The 25,023-nt window shown below is 40.2% G+C and overlaps 2 protein-coding genes across 3 annotated transcripts in view; one reads left to right on the forward strand and one right to left on the reverse strand.

Moving 5' to 3' along the window:
* The window catches only part of alpk3a (alpha-kinase 3a), a 22,181-nt gene extending 11,713 nt beyond the window's left edge, over positions 1-10,468 (reverse strand). The window contains exons 1-5 of the mRNA XM_021571322.2: positions 10,168-10,468; positions 9,529-9,808; positions 8,497-8,618; positions 5,781-5,898; positions 4,216-5,626 (exon numbers count right to left, since the gene is read on the reverse strand). Of these exons, the coding sequence (XP_021426997.2) occupies positions 4,216-5,626; positions 5,781-5,898; positions 8,497-8,618; positions 9,529-9,668 (1,791 nt within the window). The 5' untranslated portion in view covers positions 9,669-9,808; positions 10,168-10,468. The remainder of the gene's footprint in view (positions 1-4,215; positions 5,627-5,780; positions 5,899-8,496; positions 8,619-9,528; positions 9,809-10,167) is intronic.
* malt3 (MALT paracaspase 3) lies at positions 5,807-24,535 on the forward strand. 2 transcript variants are annotated; one of them, XM_021571375.2, is made up of 15 exons: positions 5,807-5,920; positions 12,152-12,241; positions 12,366-12,490; positions 12,602-12,740; positions 12,874-13,049; positions 13,257-13,353; positions 14,066-14,107; positions 15,646-15,849; positions 17,494-17,671; positions 17,817-17,891; positions 17,981-18,108; positions 21,287-21,436; positions 22,309-22,463; positions 23,508-23,630; positions 23,783-24,535. In XM_021571375.2, the coding sequence occupies exons 2-15, from the start codon at positions 12,223-12,225 to the stop codon at positions 24,113-24,115; spliced, it is 1,944 nt and encodes a 647-aa protein (XP_021427050.2). In that variant the 5' UTR covers positions 5,807-5,920; positions 12,152-12,222; the 3' UTR covers positions 24,116-24,535. The 2 variants fall into 2 exon arrangements, with proteins under 2 accessions (XP_021427050.2, XP_021427041.2); XM_021571366.2 differs by lacking the exon at positions 5,807-5,920 and adding an exon at positions 11,138-11,293.
* Positions 24,536-25,023: the final 488 nt, after the last annotated feature.

Raw genomic sequence — 25,023 nt, forward strand, 5'->3', positions numbered from 1 at the left:
TGTTGTGGAATTGTTAGATTACTTGTTAGATATTGCTGCACTGTCGGAACTAGAAGCACAAGCATTTCGCTACACTCGCAATAACATCTGCTAACCATGTGTATGTGACCAATACCATTTGATTTGATTTGATTTGGCTGGGTTTCCCTTTGTAATCCGTTATAGTTTGCAAGCCTTGCCACATCCAGTGTAGCAGGATTCAATCTTAGTCCTCTATTGACGCTTTGCCTGCTTTATGGTTCTTCTGAGGGCATAGCGGGATTTCTTATAAGCGTCCGGATTAGTGTCCTGCTCCTTTAAAGCAGCAGCTCTAGCCTTTAGCTCGGTGCGGATGTTGCCTGTAATCTATGGCTTCATTTCCCAAACCATATCTGGTTTGGGATATGTACTGTAAGGACGATGTCCTCAATGCACTTATTGATGAAGCCGGTGACTGAGGTGGTATACTCCTCAATCCCAATGATGAATTATGGAACATATTCCAGTCTGTGCTTGCAAAACAGTATTGTAGCATAGCATCCGTATCATCGGACCACTTCCGCATTGAGCGAGTCACTGGTACTTCCTGCTTTAGTTCTTGCTTGTAAGCAGGAATCAGGAGGATAGAGTTATGATCAGATTTGCCAAATGGAGGGCGAGGGAGAGCTTCGTATGTGTCTTTGTGTGTGCAGTAAAGGTGGTCTAGAATTGTCTTTTCTCTGGTTGCACATGTGACATGCTGGTAGAAATAAAGTAAAACGGATTTAAGTTTGCCTGCATTAAAGTCCCGGCCACTAGGAGCGCCACTTCTGGATAAGCATTTTCTTGTTTGCTTATCGCCTTACACAGCTCAATGAGTGCAGTCTTAGTGCCAGCATCGGTTTGTGGTGGTATATAGACAGCTACGAATAACATAGATGAGAACTCTCTCGGTAGATAGTGTGGTCTACAGCTTATCATGAGGTACTCTACCTCAGGTGAGCAATATTTTGAGACTTCTTTAACATTAGACATGTTAAACCAGCCAGCTTTATGTTATCCGTGTCGTCGTTCAGCCACAACTCGGTGAATCATAAGATATTACAGTTTTTGATGTCCCGTTGGTAGGATATTCTCAACCGTAGATCATCGAGTTTGTTTTCCATTGATTGCACGTTGGCCAATAGAACCAATGGTATGCCGATTTACTCACTCGCCTACGAATCCTAACAAGGCATCCAGACCTTCTCCCTCGGTATCTCCGCCTTTTCTTCACGCGAATGATGGGATGTGTTCTCCGAAAGCAGTATATCCTTTGCATTGGACTCGTTAAAGAAAAAAATCTATGTCCAGTTCGAGGTGAGTAATCACTGTTCTGATATCCAGAAGCTCTTTTCGGTCATAAGAGACGGTAGCAGCAACTTTATGTACATAATAAGTTACAAACAATGCGAAAAAACTAACAAAATAGCACAGTTGGTTAGGAGCCCGTAGAACGGCAGCCATCCCCTCTGGTGCCATTATCATAGATTAGCTTTTAAAGATGACCACTGATATAAGATAAAGCCAGAACATCTAAAGATCCCTATACAGTATCAGTGTTTTCATCATACGTGAACTGTAAAACCTTTGTGAACATGTTGTATCAGCAGACGTTTACGTAGTGTTGTTTGACCACGGACAATATATAATTTTTTTAACAACCTTTCAGTTTTCAATGAACTCGCCCTTACCATATTGAGTAGGCTAGAGGTTAGTTGAAGCCAAGATTTGGCAAATACAAAGAGTTTTTCAAAACTGACAGCTTTGTCTACACATGATAAGCTAAACAGCTCCTCTTTTTTCCATACAAGGAAACAACCTGTAATCAAACTACTGCTACTATATTAAACATGGCAGTATAATCAACAAAATAATCATATGATTTGATGATACAAAGATGCAATAAATTCAAGCATTCTTATACTTTGTTCTGTTTCATGCTGTTCTATTTTGCAGTGATGTATTTGAAGGGAGACCATTGTGTTATGATAATTGAGGTGTTTACCTGTCAGGCAGGTTAAAGTATCATGAGAAGGGACCGGTTGTGTTGAAATTGGGGATTTTCCCAGTCCTTTAACAGGTGTGTTATTTACACAATGAGCTAGTGAGCTGAATGAATGAGTGCCTGTCTGTTGGCAAGGGACCATAAACTGATCCCAGCTCAAGTGACTCATGCTCAAAGTAATTTACTGTTGCCCAGCACATGCTCAGGAAATGCAGTTGTCTTTGGGGAAATAGTGACAACACCAACGTGACTTTAACTTTAAAAGTCATAAATTATATTTGTGTCAGCATATTTCCTGTTTTGAAAAACTGAACCTAATAAAAGTAACAATGCCTGAGGCAAAAGCAATTTCCATCTTAATTTAAACAAATGTTTCAGACAATTAAAAAATTATATTTTAATGCGATCTTCTTTTTCCTGTATTACAGGTTTGTTTGAAGAGCACTATGTAGTTTACACTGAATAATAACATTTATCATTTTGAGGAATCTATGTCAGTCCTATCTACAACTTCCCCTGACTTTTTTCTTAGGTCATTTTTTTTCGTAAGTCATTAATGATAAATCACTTTCATGTGCTCCTGACAGAAACAAGCCACGTGAAGTTCTATGACAACATGTTTGAACAGGAGAGCCCATAAAATAGAAGTTGTGGTTAATGGAGAGGAACTGGTGTCACGTTCAATCTAAAGATGGAGCTCTGGCAAGAACTAGGCCTCTTTATTTCACTGAAGTTTCACTCTTGTGCGCAAGCACAAGTTCTGTCGAATGTTATGAGTTCCTCCTCAACTGATTTGCTCCAACATCTAACATTAACTCGCCACAACAGAAAAGGGGAGTTGCAGTTCCACATTATGGAGAAACCTGTTAACAAAACCACTGCTTGCCAGGTGTAAGTGTGTGCTAAGAGTGGAGAGCAGCTCCCCTTACTGCACATGCTCTTCTAATCCAATACAAACACACTGGACAGAAGACTTGGAGGTTAATGAAATTAGCACCATAGGGGACTAATAGAATCTGTGTCATCATGTGTCACTGGCATTAAGCGAGATGTGGATTCTAGTTGCATTACTGACACAATCTTTCAGCATTTCAACTAGAAGGGAAGTAAATCCATGAAATAAAAGCATATCTGTTTGCCAGTGAAGTTAATCCATGATGAGCCATACTGTTACATAGTCTACAGTATAACATGGAACTGAACAGTGCCAGTAAATCATGTGGGCAGGATTACAATCAAACAACCATTACATCATCCAGCAGAGCTCATTGTTGAAATGTAATCCTATTTCATGATCACAACATAATGGTAGGCTTATCTTATTGTCTTCAGTACATGCAAACGAAAGCTAATACAACCCTGCGAGTTTGACAGGGAGATAGAAGCACCAGTGGCCAGTCACTCTACGTTTGGAGAGGCTTCCTCCATTACAGAAGAGACAGAGTTGTATGTGTCCAATGTGTCCAATGTGAAGAGGTCCTACTCTCATACCAGGGCCTGCCTCAGAGACCACAAGACCCTGATACCCTGTGTCTACACGCTCAGCCATCTTTGGCATATCGGTCCAATTTTGACAAGTGGATTACCATTAAAGCCCAGTGGGAAAGAGTGCACAGAGAATTACAATATTTGTTTCATCAGTGCAATTTAAAGTTTTTATAAAGACACATTTTTTCATAACCTCATCCAATCGCTATGAGAATTATTTGTATTAGTCAAGAGCAGACTGCCCCAACAGTCTCATTCTTTTATACAAGTTGACATGTTCATGTAGGCAAGTTCCTTGTTTCCCTCCCAACATTGTGCGAGGTGTAGCTCTCGAGTGATAATAATGCACTGAAACTTACACTCTCAACAGTCTAGATGGTGTAACAGAGCCTGGATGACTGTTGCGGATAGTTTCCTAAATGGGCTAGTGTGTTCTGTCTGCTCCAGAGAGTAGGTGGTGCCTACAAACACAGAACAACTAACAAACCCGTAGTCTCTGATACCATTCATCTGCATCCACCATGTTCTCCGTAGTCTGGACTCTGGACATTATCTGTCTATTTGCTGTGGCTTAATCATTTGTACAGTTTTGGCTGTTGGCCTGGTGTGGTTAGATTCAAGTCTTGTTGCACAAATGTACACTCTATAAATAACCAGGCCTACTGCAGTGTGAGACTGAGACTGAGCGGTCAAGATGATCTCAGAAGCAACAAGGTACTTACCTCACTGAGGGCTGGAGGGCCAGATGTGGGCACTGTCTCTGTACTGCTGCTGATCATCACCTCCGGACATACCTCCTTCTGCTCAACATGCTCCAGTGAATCAGGCACACTCTCTGGTGCTCTTCTGGGAGCTGGCGGGGGTTCTTCTGAGTGTGAAACAGTAAATCCATGCTTGTGTTCAGCTGGGTTCAACCTCTCAAATGACGCTAGCTGCTTGTGTGGTACGTTAGTTTTTGGTGCTACTACCACCATGGGCACTGTCTCCTCTGTGGGGGTTTTATACACCTCTGGGTGACCATCTGGCTCCTGTGGAGGGGGAGGGCTAGGGTACGGCTGTGTTGGGGCAACTGGATGACCTCTGTCCTTCTCCTGACCTTTCACATGATGATCAGAAGAAGCATGATCCTTCTTACTCTTACCAAAGAAAAAGTATTTGACTGAGTGGAGCACATTGGAAAGTGTTTCCTGAATGTGGTGGTAATCTTGAGGATCTCCCTCCTTATGGACATGCGTCTTAGCCTCCATTCTGACCTCTGAGGCAGTGTTGTTATGTCCTGTTGTCCTTTGCAACTGCTCTGCCTCTCTTGCTCTCTCAATTGACATTTTCTCTCTTTCCTGTTCTTCTCCAAGCATCCTCTCTCTCTCCGCCCTTCCTCTTTCTGCCCTCTCTCTCCCCTTCTCCTCTCTTTCTTTCTGTTTTTCTGCATTTGTTTTAGGATCTGTAGTAGTAGTATCCATTGCCTCCATTGCCACAGTTTCCTCCACTTGTGCAGGGATCTTATTTTCTTCAGCAGTCTGTGAATGAAGGGTCTCTGACAGAAATTGAGCCAAACTTATTCCTCCATCATATGCATTTTCACTGGTGCCCGGTCCTGTATGACTACTGTTACTGCTGACAACCCCAGAATCTATACCATTTGAGATCTTCATCTTTTTTTTGGCAAATATTTCTGTGGTTGGGGGCTTGGTGGTGACAATCTCCACATTGTCAAAGTCATTGTTGGGAGTCTTGCTCCCATTCTCTGTAGTCGTCACTGGGGCCGGTTCACTGACTTCAGCACTGGCCCCATTAGGTTCTACAGCCACTGCCCCCTGGCTGACTGTGTTCTCCTCCCCATTCGGTGGTGAAGAGAGGGCACTTGGGGTCCGGCGCTTCCTCTGAGGGGCGATCGGGCTGTTCTGGAGAGGCTTCTGTTCCTGAGGATCCTTCTGGACATTCTCATTTCCCCTTCTCCTGCTCTCTTCCAACTCCCTCTTCTTGTTCTCTGCCTTCTCTTTCAGCTTGCCAAAAAACCTCTGGTGGATCTTGAACTCACTCATGGTGCCCACCTCCAGAACCCCAGAGCAGGAGACAATGCCTTTGCTGTTCCTGGCTGAAGCCTGATAGATGGCTGCATCATCCACTGTGCAGCTGGAAAGAGAGAGACTCAAATCATTTTGGGAACAGTGCAGGCACCATTGAGCACAAGAATACACATCTTCTAAACCCAAATTGCAATTGTTGAATTTCGTGAAATTTATTATCTGGTGTAAATTGTGTATGGTATTCTCATTGCCTTACATACTTGTAAATTTGGAGTGTGTGTGTTTTTCCATTGCGGCCAATTTCATATTTTGGAAGACCGCAGTATCGGTCCAACTCCATGTCGTCTCTGTACCACGTCAGTTCTGGGGCTGGGTTTCCTGTGGACATCACATGGAGATGGTAAGTTGAAGTCGGATGTTTACATACACCTAAGCCAAATACATTTAAACTCAGTTTTTCACAATTCCTGACATTTAATCCTAGTAAAAATTCCCTGTCTTAGGTCAGTTAGGATCACCACTTAATTTTAAGAATGTGAAATATCAGAATAATAGTAGAGAGAATTATATATTTCAGCTTTTATTTCTTTCATCACATTCCCAGTGGGTCAGAAGTTTACATACTCTCAATTAGTATTTGGTAGCATTGCCTTTAAAGTGTTTAACTTGGGTCAAACGTTTCGGGTAGCCTTACACAAGCTTCCCACAATAAGTTGGGTGAATTTTTTCCTGACAGAGCCGGTGCAACTGAGTCAGGTTTGTAGGCATCCTTGCTCGCACAGGCTTTTTCAGTTCTGCCCACTAATTTTCTATAGGATTGAGGTCAGGGCTTTGTGATGGCCACTCCAATACCTTGACTTTGTTGTCCTTAAGCCATTTTACCACCATTTTGGAAGTTTTCTTGGGGTCATTGTCCATTTGAAAGACCCATTTGAGACCAAGCTTCAACTTCCTGACTGATGTCTTGAGATGTTGCTTCAATATATCCACATCATTTTCCTCCCTCGTGATGCCATCTATTTGTGAAGTGCACCAGTCCCTCCTGCAGCAAAGCACCCCCACAACATGATTCTGCCAATCCGTGCTTCATGGTTGGGATGGTGTTCTTCGGCTTGCAAGCCTCCCCCTTTTTCCTCCAAACATAACAATGGTCATTATGGCCAAACAGTTCTATTTTTGTTTCATCAGACCAGAGGATACTTCTCCAAAAAGTATGATCTTTGTCCCCATGTGCAGTTGCAAACCGTAGTCTGGCTTTTTGATGCCGGTTTTGGAGCAGTGGCTTCTTCCTTGCTGAGCGGCCTTTCAGGTTATGTCGATATAGGACTCGTTTTACTGTGGATAGAGATACCTTTGTACCTGTTTCCTCCAGCATCTTCACAAGGTCCTTTGCTGTTGTTCTGGGATTGATTTGCACTTTTCACACCAAAGTACGTTAATCTCTAGGAGACAGAACGCGTCTCCTTCCTGAGAGGTATGACGGCTGCGTGGTTCCATACATGCGTACTATTGGTTGTACAGATGAACGTGGTACCTTCAGGCATTTGGAAATTGCTCCAAAGGATGAACCAGACTTGTGGAGGTCTACAATTAATTTTCTGAGGTCTTGGCTGACTTCTTTTTATTTTCCCTTGATGTCAAGCAAAGAGGCACTGAGTTTGAAGGTAGGCCTTGAAATACAACCACAGATACACCTCCAATTGACTCAAATTAAATAAATTAGTCTCAGAAGCTTCTAAAGCCATGACATCATTTTCAGAAGCTGTTTAAAGGCACAGTCAACTTAGTGTATGTAAACTTCTGACCCACGGGAATTATGATACAGTGAGTTATAAGTGAAATAATCTGTCTGTAAACAGTTGTTGGAAAAATTACTTGTGTCATATGTAACAGTATAGCTTCTGTCCCTCTCCTCGCCTCGAACCAGGGACCCTCTGCACACATCAACCACAGTCACTCACAAAGCATCGTTACCCATCGCGCCACATTAGCCACGGCCCTTGCAGAGCAAGGGGAACAACTACTTCTAGGTCTCAGAGCGAGTGACGTCACCGACTGAAACACTATTAGCGCACACCCCGCTAACTAGCTAGCCATTTCACATCGGCCACACATGCACAAAGTAGATGTCCTAACCGACTTGCCAAAACTACAGTTTGTTATCAAGTCATTTGTGGAGTGGTTGAAAAACAAGTTTTAATGACTCCAAACTAAGTGTATGTAAACTTCAGACTTCGCCTGTACACCACAGACATACAGTGTAAAATAATAACCTGGTTAAAATCTCCCAAAAACTATTTTTTTATTAGATATAGTTTCATGTTTATCTCTCATTAAGATTAGGTTACCATTGAAGTATGAACACAGTAGCCATTAGCTGTTTTTTTTCAAGCATCTTATGAATTAATTAATCAGCAATAAAACAAAAGGAACAGAAAGCTTTGAAAGGAAATTGTATCAAGAACAAAGGCCTGTTTCAGACTGCTGCGTCATGGCAGTGTTCAAGGCCACAAGTTCTGCTGCTGTGGTTGAGAAGGGGCCAACTCAGATGCCGGGGGGAAGGAAATAGCAAAACCTGCTTAGATTTTTAATCCTATTTATGTCTTGCCTCTCTGCGCCAACATTATGCCATTGCTAATTTAGTCTCAGCTGCCTTTACTTTTTAACAGTTTTATTTTATTTTCACATGAATGAATAAGCTAATGAAGAAAACATAAGAATAAGCAGTCATACGCATTTTAAAGTAACTTTTCTCTTTTCATTGTCTTCAATTGACGTTTATATATGCATTACCCTTCTCAATTCATGTTTGCATTGCTGTTCAGAAGTAGGTTTGTTTCTCTGCTTTGATTTCAAACTAACCACAGAATGACTAATACCATCGCCTACTCATAACTATCTAAAGCATTCAAACACACATACACAAATGGAAGTAAATAGGTCAACTCTGAGGGAGGTTGTTTAGTGTAGGCCTACCTGTAACCACACATGTCAGCTTCACATTACAGTTCTCTGACACGGCCTTGGATTTTAAGGTGGTCTCAAATACAGGCTGGGTGTCCTCAGTCAGCTGAGCCATCACACCGAACAATGTACTCCTGGAGACAGAAAGGGTGCTTTAGCTTGAGTGTCTGTTCTTCAGGGCATGTGCTGAAGTACTTTCCAATGAGAAAGCCAATATTTCAAGGATCTTTTAGCCAACCATTATTCATTCTTCACTTCCCACTGGGCACATAGTGGTTGAATAAATGTTGTTTTCACGTCATTTTTACAAAATTACGCTGACACAATGTGGAATAGACGTCGAATAGACATCGTTGCACAGTGTGTTGTTTATTCCAGGGAGGGGAAGAAGGCAGTTCATGATCATTACTGATTGTGAAGGAAGATTGAGATTGCTCTCTCAAATATTTGACATTTCTTAGCAGTTGAGAAAGTGACATGGAAACAGTGCCTATAACGTTGTTGAAAATATACATGTAACTTTGTATGAATTAAATTGTATATCAACGTTGATGTCCAATAACATCAAAGAAGTCAATTTAACATATTCACTTACAGCATCGTTAAAAACAGGTGTAGATTTGCGCTTTCAATCTTGGGTGTAACCGGGAAGGGTGGTTAAAATGTTAGAAAGAATGCATTACCTCGATGACCTGATTTGAGAATACCTTGAGTAGCTATTCATAGAGGAGGCGAATAAAGGCATCTCATCAGTCATATTGGTGGTTTTGTGTCTTAGATTATTTTACATGGGACTCATTTGTATTTATAAAGTAGGCTACAAATGAAGAATACTTAGCGGTATTCTAAGAGCTGTGCTTTTCCTTAGAATACTGAAATACTGTTGCATGGTTATTACTTGCCGTGTAACATTTGCATTTTGGACTAGAAAAGGCTCCACAGATATGTTGAGATGGCCAAAGTATCTAATGAATGTGTGTGGTGGACAGAGTCACACTGAAATGCCTAGAGTCGTAATGAAACAAGGAAGAAGAGGTCATCTACCTGTTTCCGGGCCTGACATTGGAGAGGTAGTTGCAGCTCTCCAAGCGGCCATTCGAAGAGCTGACCTCCTCCTCATTGTAGCTGCCGCCGGTCCTCCCATTGCCAGAGTAAGAACGGGTCAGTGGTCTTCTGGAAGTCATTGTCCACTCAACAGATATTCCCACAAATATAAAGGAAAAGTGTCTACTACCGAAGACTGGTCCTTGAGTAAAAAATGCTCAGCTTGGCATGGATCAAAGCCCCAGTTTCAAGTTGCAGTGTCTTACCGATGTAAGAGTTGCTGGAAAAGAAAGGAGAAAACAGCTGTGAATACTGTAAAAATGTGATCTAGATTAGTCTTTGGGGAACCTTTCAACAACTCAAATAGATCCTTGAATAAAAAATAACATGTATGCACCTTTCTCAAGCAATGTAACAATTATTGAACTAAAATATAATTCAGACAGTGGGTAACTGCTTTCCTTTGACCAAGTTAAGCAGTTGCAATGGAGAATGTTATAAATAGGAACTGCTATCAGGCTCTACAAAGGTTTTTAGGAGTCAAACATAATCCTTAGACATTATTTTACAATTCAGAGGTGAACATTGAACTCAAACACTTCTTGGTTGAAAGAAAAGTGTATAATATTGTGAACTTACCATTTATAGGCTTTTCAGTGTCCTTTGGAGCCTGATTCCCAGCAGCAAAACTCTGAATGCAATTGTCAATCATAGGCGTGCTTGTGGTGCCATCAGGACACTATTTATAGCAGGCCTACAAATAGCTGCAAGTGCACATCACATTTTCCCAAGCTAGCCTTCAGACATATATTCAACAAGAGAAGGCTAAAGGTAATGTCTGAGGAAAAATCTATATATTTCAAATTGGAAGAAAGTATGTCAAATAAATATCACAAGAGATATCAGACCATTATACACTATCATAGTTGACCAAGCAAGGTCATGTTAAACATACAACCTCTTAACATGTTGACAACAGTGAGTATAGACTCATATTTCGGTGGGACACTGTGTTGGTGGCAGACTTGTTGCAAAACACTAATATGTTGTGCATCCAGAGATACTTTTTGTCAGTGTGCTTGGTTCTTACCCAGGGGCGGCCCCCATTTGATACTGCCTACCACTAAAGAGTTCTTCCAAAACACCCTTGAGAATGTGGGTTGTAAATTCATCCATCTGATCACATTGCTTAATTTTCCATTGCCTGCTTAGGTTACCTTTACACACTAAGCACAGAGGACTACCAGCAAAGTGGGACATTACATAAAATACAACTGTATTGCTATTTAATTCAATCCCAATTTAAACTAATAAGCACAAGAGTAATTTCATAAAACCGAAATACGTTTCATATAACGTAATAAGCCTATTTATTTCAAAAGTGAGAAGGCTGGAGCATTGTTGAGCATTTTGAGAGACTTCAAAAGTGAAATCAAAATGAATCAACATTTTAGATGTCTGTGCTATGTTATTGTTGTCCACGTGTGACTGTTGATCTCGTTGTGGATAACTATTTCCCTAATTTAATTGCGTTAGTATTGCATTTCATGAGATATTTTATATGATTGGGCTCATATACTACATGTACTACGGTAAAGGGCGGGTATCATTGTTCCGGGAAAAAAGGATGTCCTTTTATTTTTTTTTATTGAGATAAAGTTTTGAGGATTCTCGATTAGTTAAATTCTCGACTGTAGTTTGTTTGAGGCAGTCGAATGAATGCTCTTACAGTGTGGCATTTACATGGTGTTTGGTCGCAGTTCAGGTATGTACAAAACATTGATACAGGTAGCCTACACAATAACCCTCTCTAGCCACAGAAATGTGTTGGATCACTTTTTCTATAATCATACTATTTGCGTGTTTGTTCTGATTGTTCCCCTTCGTGTTTACCAAAGACTTCTATATTTAATTTAATGTAAGAATACCTCTCACAATTACAACAATTAACATAGGCCTAGTGATTTTTTTTCTATGACAATAATATATTATCAAACACTAATAATTGTAAAACATATTAATGTGCCTTCTTGCTAAAACAACACAGGACATTATGGGATGAGTGTGCAGACAGGAATGTGTGGTGGTGATTCACCTAAGTTTATAGGTTACTAATGTGTGCTTCAGGACATTCTTATTGGTCAAGTAGTATACCATATAACTAACAGTCACAATTTTGAGCTGTAGACTAGTAGAGGACATTGTTCAGGTCTAATTTTACAGCCATTAAACTGTAGAACTGTACAGCATATTGATAGTAGCATAGACTTGTTACTACTCTGTAATAAGCAATTTTCAGGAAGATGATGATGGACAACTGTCCAGATTTGGCCAGCCAGCACAGATTGTGTTGTAAAGATGCTAGCCTACAGTCTATTTCTCTGGCAATAGATGAATTGTCTTACGGTGATTGTCACATGTACAGTTGTAAAGTGGGAAGTGGGGAGAAATCTGCTAGTCATACTTGCCAATGCACATTTGTTCCATTGTGTCCACAAACATAGTCATGGCCCTTGTCAGACATCATCTCCACGTGTTCCTGTGATTTTTGGCTGCATCTTGATTTGTGTTGGTTGATACCCAGTCTGATGCCCATATTTTGTATTTTTTTCACATCTTACAGGCAGCACAGTGCAGGAATGACCAGAACCAACTATACTTGAGGTTTAGAAGCTCCTATTCCACACTGAAGTAATGAAAAACATGATCAGAGGTGTGAATTTCCCCAATTTATTTTGCAAATCAACTATGTTCAGTGATCTTTGATCAGTACACTGACATAACATTATTTTTTAATAACAATTCTGTAATATAATGTTATCACTTTCCATTTTCAGACCTTGTCATTGTGCAGCATCCTGTTTCTGTGAGTGTACCACTGAACTATCAGGTGAATCTGAGTGTGAGAGCAGAGGGGACAGGTATCCTGAACTACCAGTGGTTCAAATCTGATGAAGAGGAGGTATGTGGTTGTGGAGGATTTTTGTCATTCTTGTCTGACACTGTATTATGTTGTCAATTTATTGAGTAACACAGTGTATAACCAATGAAATGGCTAATGTTTTTTTTTTAGGTATTTGGTGCAACCAGAGCAGATCTGACTGTCACAGCCCAGAGGTCTCAGCTCTACATTTGCAGAGTGAATGACCAGTTCTGCAACTGTGTGTTCAGTGAATGGGTCAAAGTAAAGGTCCCGGACATTGCTAAACCAGGTATATGAATAGTCTATATTAGTTACTAGTTATAAGATAATATGTTTGCAATGCAGATGTTTAAACTTATTTGATCAATGCAGAGAACTATTTTGCATAGAATGTATTAATATTGCATTTTTGATTTCTTTAGGTCTCCCAGTAGCCTGGCGAGGGGAGCTCCATATTGCTGTACACCCTGCACCCCAGACTGTCAGACAGGGGCAGAGACTCACCCTCAGCTGCTCTGCCTTTGGCATTCCCATCCCACACTACCAGTGGTACAGAAATGGACATCCTCTGCTGGGCAAAACCACTAACACATTGCAGGTAACTCCAGTGTTTAATTACCCCTGCACTGAGGTCATCGTATTTACTCTGTCTTGACATTTGATCTGGCTGCTTCAGCAGTCCTATGTAAACATTGCAATTTAGAAGAACTTGGTTAATATTTAACATAAGGTTTGTTTTCTAGAATAGTCTTGTGTGCATGAGTAGAGCCAAACATTAATGGGAATGTGTTTGTGTCCCTTGTAGATACATAATGCAGAGGCAGACGATAGAGGAACATATCTCTGCTCTGTGTCCAATGTTGAAGAAGAAAGATGGACAGAGCCAGCTGATGTTGATATAGGTAAATAGAAATATGATAGAGCTCGAAGGGCATCTTTGCAAATAATTAGGAAGGAATGTTGTTGTTTGTAGGAAGTCACCCCACTGTGAATGATGTTGTAAAATTATGGAGTCTACCTTTTGTGAATGTGTCTCTTTAATTATATATAGATATAGTGAATATGAAACCCAAAAGTCCTTCATAGTAGCACATGACAAAACAATAGCAACAGTTATTTGTTCAGTGGCATGAGCTTTACTATTAGCATTTTCTATTTTCCCTGATGAAGTCTACCACATAATTCACTGTAAAGTAATTCCACACTTTTCAATGAGCTATAGCTGTGAATATTTCGATTTCTGCACGTCTCCCAGTACCTTTGTACAAAACTATCAAGTGGGTCTTTCCATTCTGCTGAGGATTTAAGGTACTTTCCCTTTGTTAGACAGAAATGGTAGGAAGTTGTCAGGCTCTCAACAGTGGGCAGGGTTGTATAGACAACATCTAAATGACTTGAAATGAAACTAGCCTTTGGATGTAGGTTCCCCTTTTGCATTTGAATGTGTTTTCAACATTTTGACCCAACCAGTCTGAAGTAAAACGGAGGCCTTTAACACACTCATATTGCTTTTGATCTTGTTTGTTGTGTTTGATTGACAGATTGAAGTGTGATGTGTGAAGTTATGCACTGATTTCAACCTTTGTTTTTCTTTCTTTTTTCGATTTTGTTCAGAGCCATCTAATCAACTCAAAGTCACAGCTCCAAAACTCACAGGTATGGCTCGGTGTAAATAAAGTATTAGTGTAAATAAAGTATTTGTCATTTTTAGAATGCAGTTTGAGCATTTCCTCATTGAAGAGGGGAACTGTTGTAGCAGTATTTTCGGATATACAGCACCAGTCAAAAGTTGACACGCATACTACTCATTCCAGGGTTTTTCTTTATTTTACTATTTTCTACATTGTAGAATAATAGTGAAGACATCAAAACTATGAAATAACATATATGGAAACATGCAGTAACAAAAAACTGTTAAAGTTGCTACCCTTTGCCTTGATGACAGCTTTGCACACTCTTGGCATTCGCTCAACCAGCTTCATGAGGTAGTCACCTGGAATGCATTTAATTTAACAGGTGAATTTCTTCCTCCTTAATGCGTTTGAGCCAATCAGTTGTGTTGTGACAATGTAGGGCAGGTATACAAAAGATAGCACTATTTGGTAAAATACAAAGACTATATTATGGCAAGAACAGCTCAAATAACCAAAGAGAAATGACAGTGCATCATTACTTTAAGACATGAAGGTCAGTCAATCTGGATAATGTCAAGAACTTTGAAAGTTTCTTCCATCTAGCACTATGATGAAACTGGCTCTCATGTGGACCGCCACAGGAAAGGAAGACCCAGAGTTACCTCTGCTGCAGAGGACAAGTTAATTAGCGTTACCAGCCTCAGAAATTGCTGCCCAAATAAATGCTTCACAGACTTTAAGTAACAGGGTCATCTCAACATCAACTGTTCAGAGGAGACTGCGTGAATCAGACCTTCATGGTCGAATTGCTGCAAAGAAACCACTACTAAAGGACACCAATAATAAGAAGAGACTTGCTTGGGCCAGGAAACATGAGCAATGGACATTAGACCGGTGGAAATCTGTTGTTTGGTCTGATGAGTCCCAATTTGAGATTTTTGGTTCCAACCGCCATGTCTTTGTGAGACGCAGAGTAGGTGAACGGATAATCTCTGCATGTGTGGTTCCCACTGTGAAGCATGGAGGAGGAGGTGTGATGGTGCTTTGCTGGTGACGCTGTCAGTGGCTTATTTAGAATTCAAGGCACACTTAACCAGCATGGCAACCACAGCATTCTGCAGCAATACGCCATTCTATCTGCTTTGCGCTTAGTGGGACTATCATTTATTTTTCAACAGGACAATGACCCAACACACCTCCAGGCTGTGTAAGGGCTATTTGACCAAGAAAGAGAGTGATGGAGTGCTGCATCAGATGACCTGGCCTCCACAATCACCCGACCTCAACCCATTTGAGATGGTTTGGGATGAGTTGAACTGTAGATTGAAGGAAAAGCAGCCCACATGATTCTATATGTGTTATTTCATAGTTTTGATCTGTTCACTATTATTCTACAATGTAGAAAATAGTCAAAATAAAGAAAACCCTGGAATGAGTAGGTGTGTCCAAACTTTTGACTGGTACTGCATACAGTTTCATGTTTCTACAGTTTAATTAGCTGTTCTTGTTGTACGGTAAATTAACCCCAATTACTAATTCCACTATGGTCTTTCCGTTCAGCGACTGACAAAGTGGCCCTGCTTATTGGTAACCTCAACTACTCCCACCACCCGGACCTGATGGCCCCCACTATGGATGTCCATGAGCTGGCCAACTTGCTGCAGCAGCTGGGCTTCAGAGTGGTGTCTCTTCTGGACCTCACCAGGGAGGAGATGCTGGCAGCCATTGACAAGTTCATTCTTCTGCTTGACAGGGGCGTGTATGGTGAGTTTAACACTGTACAGTATTCTGGTGGTAACATTACAATGGAAAATTTATTTTGAATTGAGTTTTTTTCAGAGACTCTAAAAAGCTAACGATGAGAGTAATACTATTCCCCATCTCAGATAAATAGGTGTAAATTTATTTTTTTAAAGTATATGTTAAGTGGAAATTAGACTTCGTAGTCTGGTTAAGTTCCCTTTGAACTTATTCTACTCTTTTCCGTTGAACTTGTTGAGGTCACAGTTCATAATTCTATGCTGCTGTTTTGAGATCTTATTAGTAGCTTGGTGTGAGTGTGGTTTAGAAGGCAGATAAGAGGTGGAAAGGAGAAGCATGGGTCTGTAGTGTTTGGTGTGAAAAGCCTTGCTATGTATAGCCGTTTCTAAAGTCCTGTGATACTTCTACTTTACAGAATTATTTAGCGCCTGTAAAGGGCTTTTAGCAACCCAGCAAACTGTCAGCTTATCTCCCTTTTATATTTTAGTTAAATAAATAAACGTTCACACTGTTATTACAGGCACTGAGCCATACACATTACATTTTATTTGGTATGTAAGCATTTTTAAGAATGTATAACTTTCTGCCTCATCTAATAGTCTGTGTGTGTGTTGTTGGCTGTTATAGAAAACGAGGTCAGCTTAATGTGAAACTAAAAAACAATCTAAAAAGTATCAACCTGGCTTTCTATGAGCTTTTAGGACCTGCACAGTTGACCTGTTTCCGCTGGACATAATACCTAGAAAGCAAGCAACATAATGGCTTGTTGATAAAGGATAGGGTCAGTGTTGTGTGATATTCTACACAGTATGTATATCTTTGATAAAATGAAACCGGCTAAAACATGGAGCCTTGTTTGACAGATGCATAAAGAGTATGAAACATGTAGCTACTGCGGCTCTACTACGTCCTACTTTCATTGCTCTGAAAACCCCTGACCTTTTTCATGTGCAATTTCACCCTTTCTTCTTCCTTATCTCTACCTCGCTCTGAACGGGAGTATACACTGAGTGTACAAAACATTAGGAACACCTTCCTAATATTGGGTTGCACATTCTTTTGCGCTCAGAACAGACTCAATTTGTCGGGGTATGGATTCTACAAGGTGTCGAAAGCGTTCCACAGGGTTGCTGGCCCGTGTTGACTCCAATGCTTCCCACAGTTGTGACAAGTTGGTTGGCTGGATGTCCTTTGGGTGGTGGACCATTCTTGATACACACAGGAAACTGTTGAGCATGAAAAACCCAGCAACGTTGCAGTTCTTGACAGACTGTATACCATGCACCTTGCACCTACTACAATACCCTGCTCAAAGGCACTTAAATATTTTGTTCTTGCCCATTCACAATCCATGTCTCAAGTGACTCAAAGCTTCATCTACACTGATTAACAAGTGACATCGATAAGGGATCATAGCATTCACCTGGTCAGCCTATGTCATGGAGCAGGTGTTCATAATGTTTTGTACACTCAGTGTACTCTTCTTGTGCTCTGAATGTACTATTTTACACCTATGAGAGACTTGTCTTTCCTGTGTTCATCTGATGAAGTAAATGTGATCAATGGTAACTAACTCTAAATAGTAATTTTGGTGTATCACTGAAATACATTAAAAAAATACCTGTAACGTTATGCTATCCCCTACAGCCCTGTTCTACTATGCTGGTCATGGGTACGAACGTTCAGGGAGGAACTACCTGGTGGCCATAGACGCTCCACAGCCCTACCGTCCAGAGAACTGTGTCTGTGTACAGAGGATCATGCGCATGATGCAGGAGAGACGGACTGCATTGAGTGTGGTCTTACTAGACACCTGCAGAACATGGTAGGCCTCCTGATGGACACCTCATGTTACTGTTTGTGGTGCTACATCTTGTCCAACTTTTGTACAAACAGTATTATGATTGTGGAAGGACTAAAACAGGTGTTAAGTTGTATATTCGTGTTAAGTTGTATATTTGTATTTTAAGGTACAACCAAGATTGCATAGCTTCTGAAATCAGGCCCTTGGTACCCATGGGAAACACAGTGTATGGATATGCCACGTATGTATTTTTTGTGTGTATGTAACAACTTATTTTATGAGTGTTCATTCATGACCTGACATCTAAATGACCTCCTGCTGCCTTAAAAGATGTGAAGATGCAGAAGCGTATGAGGTGCAGGACGGAGGGAAGAGCACTGGGATCTTCACCAAGTACCTGAACAAGCACATTCTGCAGCCGGAAAAGGTCACTCACGTCCTGGAGCAGGTCTCTGAGGGTCAGTGTTATTGTATGATAGGCTTTGTTCTTATAGTATGACGGTGGCTTTGCTTATAGTACTTCCCTCAGTCTGTGTGACTTTGGAATTTCAGGATGGATGTTTTGACATACTGTTAACACCAATCCATGACTCATATGGGAAACCCCTGTATTTCTTTTGACCAAAAAATACTAGATATTACCCAAGAAAGACTAAATTCCCTGCTAATGACTTCTTAGGTGACTCTGTAGCTCCTCTATATGAGATGCATAATAGTGTCTGTAAACAGGGTCAGTGTGGAAGTTGTTGTTAGATGGAGCACAGACATTTTCACATCCTAAAGGTTCAATGCAGCTGTTTTTATCTCTATCTCAAATAATTTCTAGTTAACAATTAATTTCCTTACTGTGATTGTTTTTAATTAAATGATTTTAAAAAAAGAACAAAAAATTCTTAGCAAAGTTGAATTTCTTAAGCAAGAATTTAGCTTGGACTATCTGGGAGTTGTCTGAGAGAGGTTTGGAACTCTTTATTGGTCTATTAACTAATTTACCACCTGGTGATGTAACCAGGCAGGCCAAAACTCCATCCCACCAACACAGGATGAAATTTCAGGCGGTCTTTTCAAACAGCTCTTACACTAAAAGGACATTATCATAATTTTCACAGTATTATTCCAACCTCAGTGTGGAAATATATATAAAACACAGGTAAATCACATTTTTGACTGCACTGGGCCTTTAATGTTTCTCCATCACTAACTACTCCCACTGGTTCAGCAGGTAGCAGTGGGCGGCGCTTGGAGGGCTGCTTGTTTTGTTTGTTTCATTCCCCAGCACGAAATCAAAGTGTCACTCAAAGGGGAAACTAACAAAGAGTTACTGACCAACAACCAAAACAGATGGGTTTTATGAGGGGTTCTGAAAGACATGGGTTTGTCCACTGAAAGTTGACTAGCAACAACAACTGGAACCTAAAAGACACCCACCATGAGCGCACAATACATTTGGCCAAGAGGCAAACAAAAGAAAGACCCACACCAAACTTAAAGACAGGAACCAAACCAAAAAGTTGGCGCAAAACAAAATCAGACAAAGGAACGCTTTTCTATAAACACACCAACTAAAGGTGTTGACCCTCCACATCTCTCAAGACAATTGGAGCACTGGGCCAGCCACTCGTGAATAGCACCTGGGCCAGCACAGGTGAAACACTTTCCCACTAACGAGACGGAAACCAGAACAGGTGTAACACATACTGAGTAATGAGGTGACACCACTCAGCGCCCCCTACGATCTAAACGTGCTAAAGTTCAACCTCAAAACGTAATTGGAAAAACCAAAATCTGAATTAAATTAACATTTTATTGGTCACATACACATGTTTAGCAGATGTTATTGCGGGTGTAGCGAAATGCTTGAAAACCTGTAGCATGTTTGATGGGTCTCTCTGGTAACATGACTTTGTGGGACAGAGCTGCATTAGCATGTGACCTCATTCTCTGGAAATTCACACTGTTGGTCGGAGCACAGCAGGAAACCTGAGAGCAGTAGAGTTAAAGACAGCTGCTCTGGCGTGTGTGTGTACCCCCCTACACTGCTCTCCTGTGGTCAATCAGCTCCAGCTCCAGTGATCCTGCATAACTTAACACAACCCATCCAAGGAGGTGGTGGTAAAGTACTGCTTTGGTTGACTGATGAATTGCCAGTGGCTGTAACGGTCGGACCTTGGCACAGAAGCTCCCGGCTTACATAAGACATATATTTACTGCACCGTTACTCACTGGGACATTGTGAAAACAAATGTGACACAATACATTTTATTTCAGGTTTACAGCTACATTTCTGGAAGTGTAATCATGAATGAATCGTGAATAATGATGAGTTAGATCATTACAGAGAAATAAATATCATACCAACCAAAAATTGCTAACTCTTATTGGTAATGGTAAGTTAGCATGTTTTGAGGGCGTGATCTTTGTGTATCTGTAACTTTCAGTCATTCATGGATATCAGTAATCATGGTAGCATCTACATTCATATAGAAAATATGAAAAGTGACTCCACAATAAAAGTGACTCCACTACATTATTTACCATTAATTTCTATTGGGCACAACATAATCCAAAACACAACCAAAACAAACTAAATGCAGCCAACAAGTTTGTAGAGTCACAAGCTTGAGGTAGTCAATACATGCTAGGAATATGTAACCAAATACTAAACGTTTGACTTAATTTAATTTTCTAAGTGAATTTGTTCAAATAGTTACGGGGGTACTAGATACATAAAGTGCATTAATTTCTACACAATAAAACAGATATGTATGAAAATACCCTTGAATAAAAGGTGACGTTTTGTACTGCAGGGATCATCAACTAGATTCAGCCGTGTGGCCGATTTGTCTCTTGAGCTCATGGTCGGGGGGGCGGAACATAATTACAAATAATTTGTAGACTGCAAATTGACCTCAAGAAGCCCAAACAAATATAAAATTTGACTAAAACATAATAATTTCAAACATTGCTTACATTTGTGTATGATCTCGTCTCTCTATTATGCGTGGGAATACGTTGTCTAACTGTTGCATTTATCAGAATCGTATTTTAGACCTTAAACAACCTTTGCTAATTCATGTCTAGGAAATAATATTCACTGAAGTGACAGATCATGAGACCATGTTCCCAGAACCTCATTTGAAGAATTATGATCTATTTCTGTCTTCGAGTTATTTATTAATGGTAAAATAGTTGATGATGAACTGCTGTTCACTCAACGCTAATGGAAACATAGCGAAGACAGCTTGCTTAAAATATGTACTAAAGCCATATCCTCTGCAAGGCTAAGAGTAAGCCTGTATCCAGGGCCCTGAATAGGGTTTCAGTGTATCAGTTGTCCCTTTTCAGTTGTCCCCGTAGGCCCTCATTGTAAATCAGATTTTTTTCTTAGCTGACTTGCAGAGTAAATTAAGGTTACATTTAAAATGTAAAAAATGTCACATCTGGCCCACAATGCCTTATACATGTCTGTCATCTAAACATTTCACTCTTATTATCCACAGGTTTATAATTTCAGAGCCTTTACATCAGTCAAATAGTATTATTATTTTCATTTCAGTCCTACTATTGAACCTTCCTTAAGAACAGCTGTTACCTTGGCAGCATAGGCTAACCTTTAACATTTACCCTGTTCCTCAGATCTAGGCAGAGACCCTCTGGTCACAGGGAAGCAGGCGGTGGAGATCAAACACACGCTGAAGGAGCCTCGCTCCCTTACAGATCCGGTCAGGACCACCGGCCACACTGGGGAGCTACGGCTGAGAGATGCCTGCTGGAGACAAGCCAACGGTAAGTTTTTACACCACAATATCCGCAATCCAGACCCTTTTTCACAATAAAGGGTAATCTAAAGACACTATTGATAAATTATTGTGTGTATGTCAAGTGCTGTTCTTATTTTAGATGCATTAGCAAAGGTATGGTGTGTGATTTTCTCTGAAATACTGTAATGTAATTTTCTTGCCCTAAACTAGTCTTATCAAGAAAGAGGAATAGCAATATGTTCCCTCCTCCCTACACCCCCTCCAGTTCTGCATGTGATATGGATGTGGCTGTTAAAAACAGTGTGGTTTAGCATGAGTCATGACCATTACACCACCATTCAATAATTGACAGTTTATTTGTGGTGATAACAGACAGCGAACTTATTTGTATATTTAAAGTCAACTATAAGCTTATTTCACTCACGGTATATCAGTTGTATACATAACAGAAGGGAATATACTTTTGTTGTCCCCCTGTCACCTAGGAACTTGCTTATCGTGTATTATTTATTCAAATAGAATGTTGTCATCACTGAAGTTCTTGAAAATCCCTATGTATATTTTGGCCTCAGATTTTGAAGAACAAACTCCTACTGTAACCTTTTTCAAGGACAAGGTAACATCTGATAAAATAAACTTTTCTGATAACATGCCTGGTTAATTCTCTTATCTAGTCTGTCTCCTAGAGATAAAATTAAATCTAATAAAAATGTATTAGTCACATGCTCCGAATACAACAACAACCTTACAGTGAAATGCTTACTTTCCAGCCCCTAACCGACAGTGCAGTTTAAAAAAATACGGATACGAATAAGAGATAGCATCCTATGTCAGATGCTTTCGGACATAGGATTTGTATCTTAAAACTGCCTTTCCATGTGATATCATCCCACACAGAGCTACCATGTCAGAAGCTGCTTATTTTCCCCTGTGGAGTTGAGGTGGAGGTCAGCTTCTCTGCCTTGTTCTCTAACGTCATGGTTGCCTTCGGCACAGTGAAAACTATTGGCCCCAGGACCCAGGACTGCACTGTTACTCTGAGGAGCACACCTGTGAGTCACCTCTTCACGCTTACTTGTTGATACCTGCCACATCATGTAAAGGGCAGGGTGTGGTGAACAAACACCCACTAATCAGAATTTTGATTTAGTTGCATAACTTCACATGACACTGCAGATAAATATTTGATTGAAAGGACTTTATAACTCCTTGTGAGACCCTAGAAATGTATGCATAATTGTATCCATCTGTAGGCTGCACTCACAACAAAACTGAAAACAGAATGTTAAGAAAATATGTTTGAGAGAAGGTTCTAAGAGTTGGTTCTGCAAATGGTGTCTGAACTAAGTTTGTGGTCACAGCTCTCAAGGCTAAAATTGTCATATAGATATTTATCTGAACCTGACACGGGATAACTCTTTGCAATTTTTAATGTTTATTGCTCATAAAACTACGTTTTATATGTAGAGAACATGCATGTACAAAGGTTGTCAAGAGCGCAGCATCATCCCCTCCCCATTCTAGGGTATATCTTATGCACAGCACACTTATTGGCATAGTTCTGCCTTATGCGGTGTATGCCCTCTTGGCTTTCACGACAGCATTACACAGTCATTGAATGATGTTTCCTATTTACAAGAATGTTGGCCCATATATAGAGTTCCTAGCTGTAATAAATGGCCGAAGTGAGAAACAAGAGCACAACCGCTTATCAAGTGTTTGCTTCTGTGGCGTGATAACTCCTTGGAGCATACTGACACCTAGTGGTTCAATGCATTATTTTCCCTGTACACAAAACCATAATACCATGTATGTGTAACCTTTATTTAACTAGGCAAGTCAGTTAATAACAAGTTCTTACTTACAATGACAGTCTACCAGGGAATAGTGGGTTAACTGCCTTGTTCAAGGGCAGAACGACAGATTTTTACCTTGTCAGCTCGGGGATTTATTCCAGCAACCTTTCAGTTACTGGCCCAACGCTCTAACCACTAGGCTACCTGCCACTCCATGTATAATGTGTATAATAATAATAAGTGGGTGTGACAGGTTTAGTTGTAGTTGCCTGATGTATTTTATTACCAACCTCTGTCTAGGCAATGGAGGATATCTTCTCTAGTCCTGGCAGGTCAGGTGAAATGGACTCTCTCTTGCTAAACAACTTGGTTGCTGAAAACCCTGACTGTAGCCTCAGACTTTGTGGCCTTCAAAAGCTCCAGGTATGCTTACTTTCTGCGTCCTCATATTTAAAATGGAAACTATTCAATAATATGGTAGAAAGGTTTACATTTTGCAATCTATCATTTATTCATTGGTTAACTAAAAGTATGAATAAAAATCTATATTCTGTTTTTTTCTCTCTGTTCCAAAGGGATCCTTAGTGATAAAGGTGGACCTACACTATACCCACACGGGCAGCAAGCTGCGGCTGCAAGAGAGCAAACAGCTAGACATAGGAAAACCTTTGGTAGCATCCTGTGATCAGTACAGGGGACAGCAAGCATTGGTGACCCAGAGACAAGAAGGTGCCCCTTCCCAGAGTATGGGCCACGTTTCACACAGCAAGCAGTCCCCACGTCAAACACTGGGACAGCCAGGTCGCCCCTTCACCAGGAAGGCAGAGTGTGCTGCCAAAGTCCCTACAGCAAGGAGCAACGAACCAGAGGAGAATGATGAGACTGAGCCTCAAGACTTTACCTTCTGATTTCCGCTCTCCACGTCTTTGGAAAAAGGATAGTTTAGTAGTAGTAGTGACTAGTGTAGTCAATAGGATATTTGCTGTTTAGGCTTAAAGCAATGTACATAATTAAATCAGCATGATACATTCTATTTCTCTGGTTAGGCTACATTTCATCAGTTTAATGATGGTTATGAGGTGTGTGTGTCAGTGTGTGTATACATGTGGCATGTGAGTTTGAGGAGATTATCTCCTGGATTATGTTCCTCTCTATCTAGCACTATTCGGTTTTTAGTTCTCAGCATGATACCCAAGCAATATTTATTCTTAAATGATCACAGTATGAAAAAAGCTGACTTTTCTACATGCTTGTGAATAATAACAATAATAATACACATTTCAGCTCTTATGTACCTGTATGTAACTATTAAAATGAATGAAATACCATTTTTAGGACTGTATTATTCAAGATTAATTTATGATTAACACAATTTGTGGTTTTATATTTTAACTACTTTAATATATTTATTAATATATAGTCTATGTTAACCGTATTAACAACAATCCTACAATTCAATACAATTTCCATGAACTGAAAGAAAAAAAATACAATCATTCAGGCAAAAGACAAAAGTCAAGAAAGGTTAGCTACAATTAAACGTCATATAAAGCAGACATGATGAGCAGATGAGGAACAATAGGATATTAGCTAAAAATAAGAAGAATCCTAAACATTTATGACTGAAATGTACCAAACAAAAATACATAGCTAAATAAACAGATTCAAATAGTTTTTAAACATGGTGTCACATTTTCAGATTCAAATGTCTCTGGACAGTTTACTACACATAGCATTCGACATTTGAAAAGTATATAAAATGCAGAAAATACTATCATAACCTCATAAAGGAAAAGTAATCTAGCTAGCTCACTAG

Source organism: Oncorhynchus mykiss, chromosome 2 (assembly GCF_013265735.2).
Source record: "Oncorhynchus mykiss isolate Arlee chromosome 2, USDA_OmykA_1.1, whole genome shotgun sequence".
Lineage (NCBI taxonomy): Eukaryota > Metazoa > Chordata > Actinopteri > Salmoniformes > Salmonidae > Oncorhynchus > Oncorhynchus mykiss.

What these genes read in the sequence shown, in the direction of transcription:
- malt3 (XM_021571375.2), top strand. An exon ending in AAACCACTAACACATTGCAG is followed by an intron (nt 13,050 to 13,256) that starts GTAACTCCAGTG and finishes TGTCCCTTGTAG; the next exon opens with ATACATAATGCAGAGGCAGA. An exon ending in GCTTGACAGGGGCGTGTATG is followed by an intron (nt 15,850 to 17,493) that starts GTGAGTTTAACA and finishes TATCCCCTACAG; the next exon opens with CCCTGTTCTACTATGCTGGT.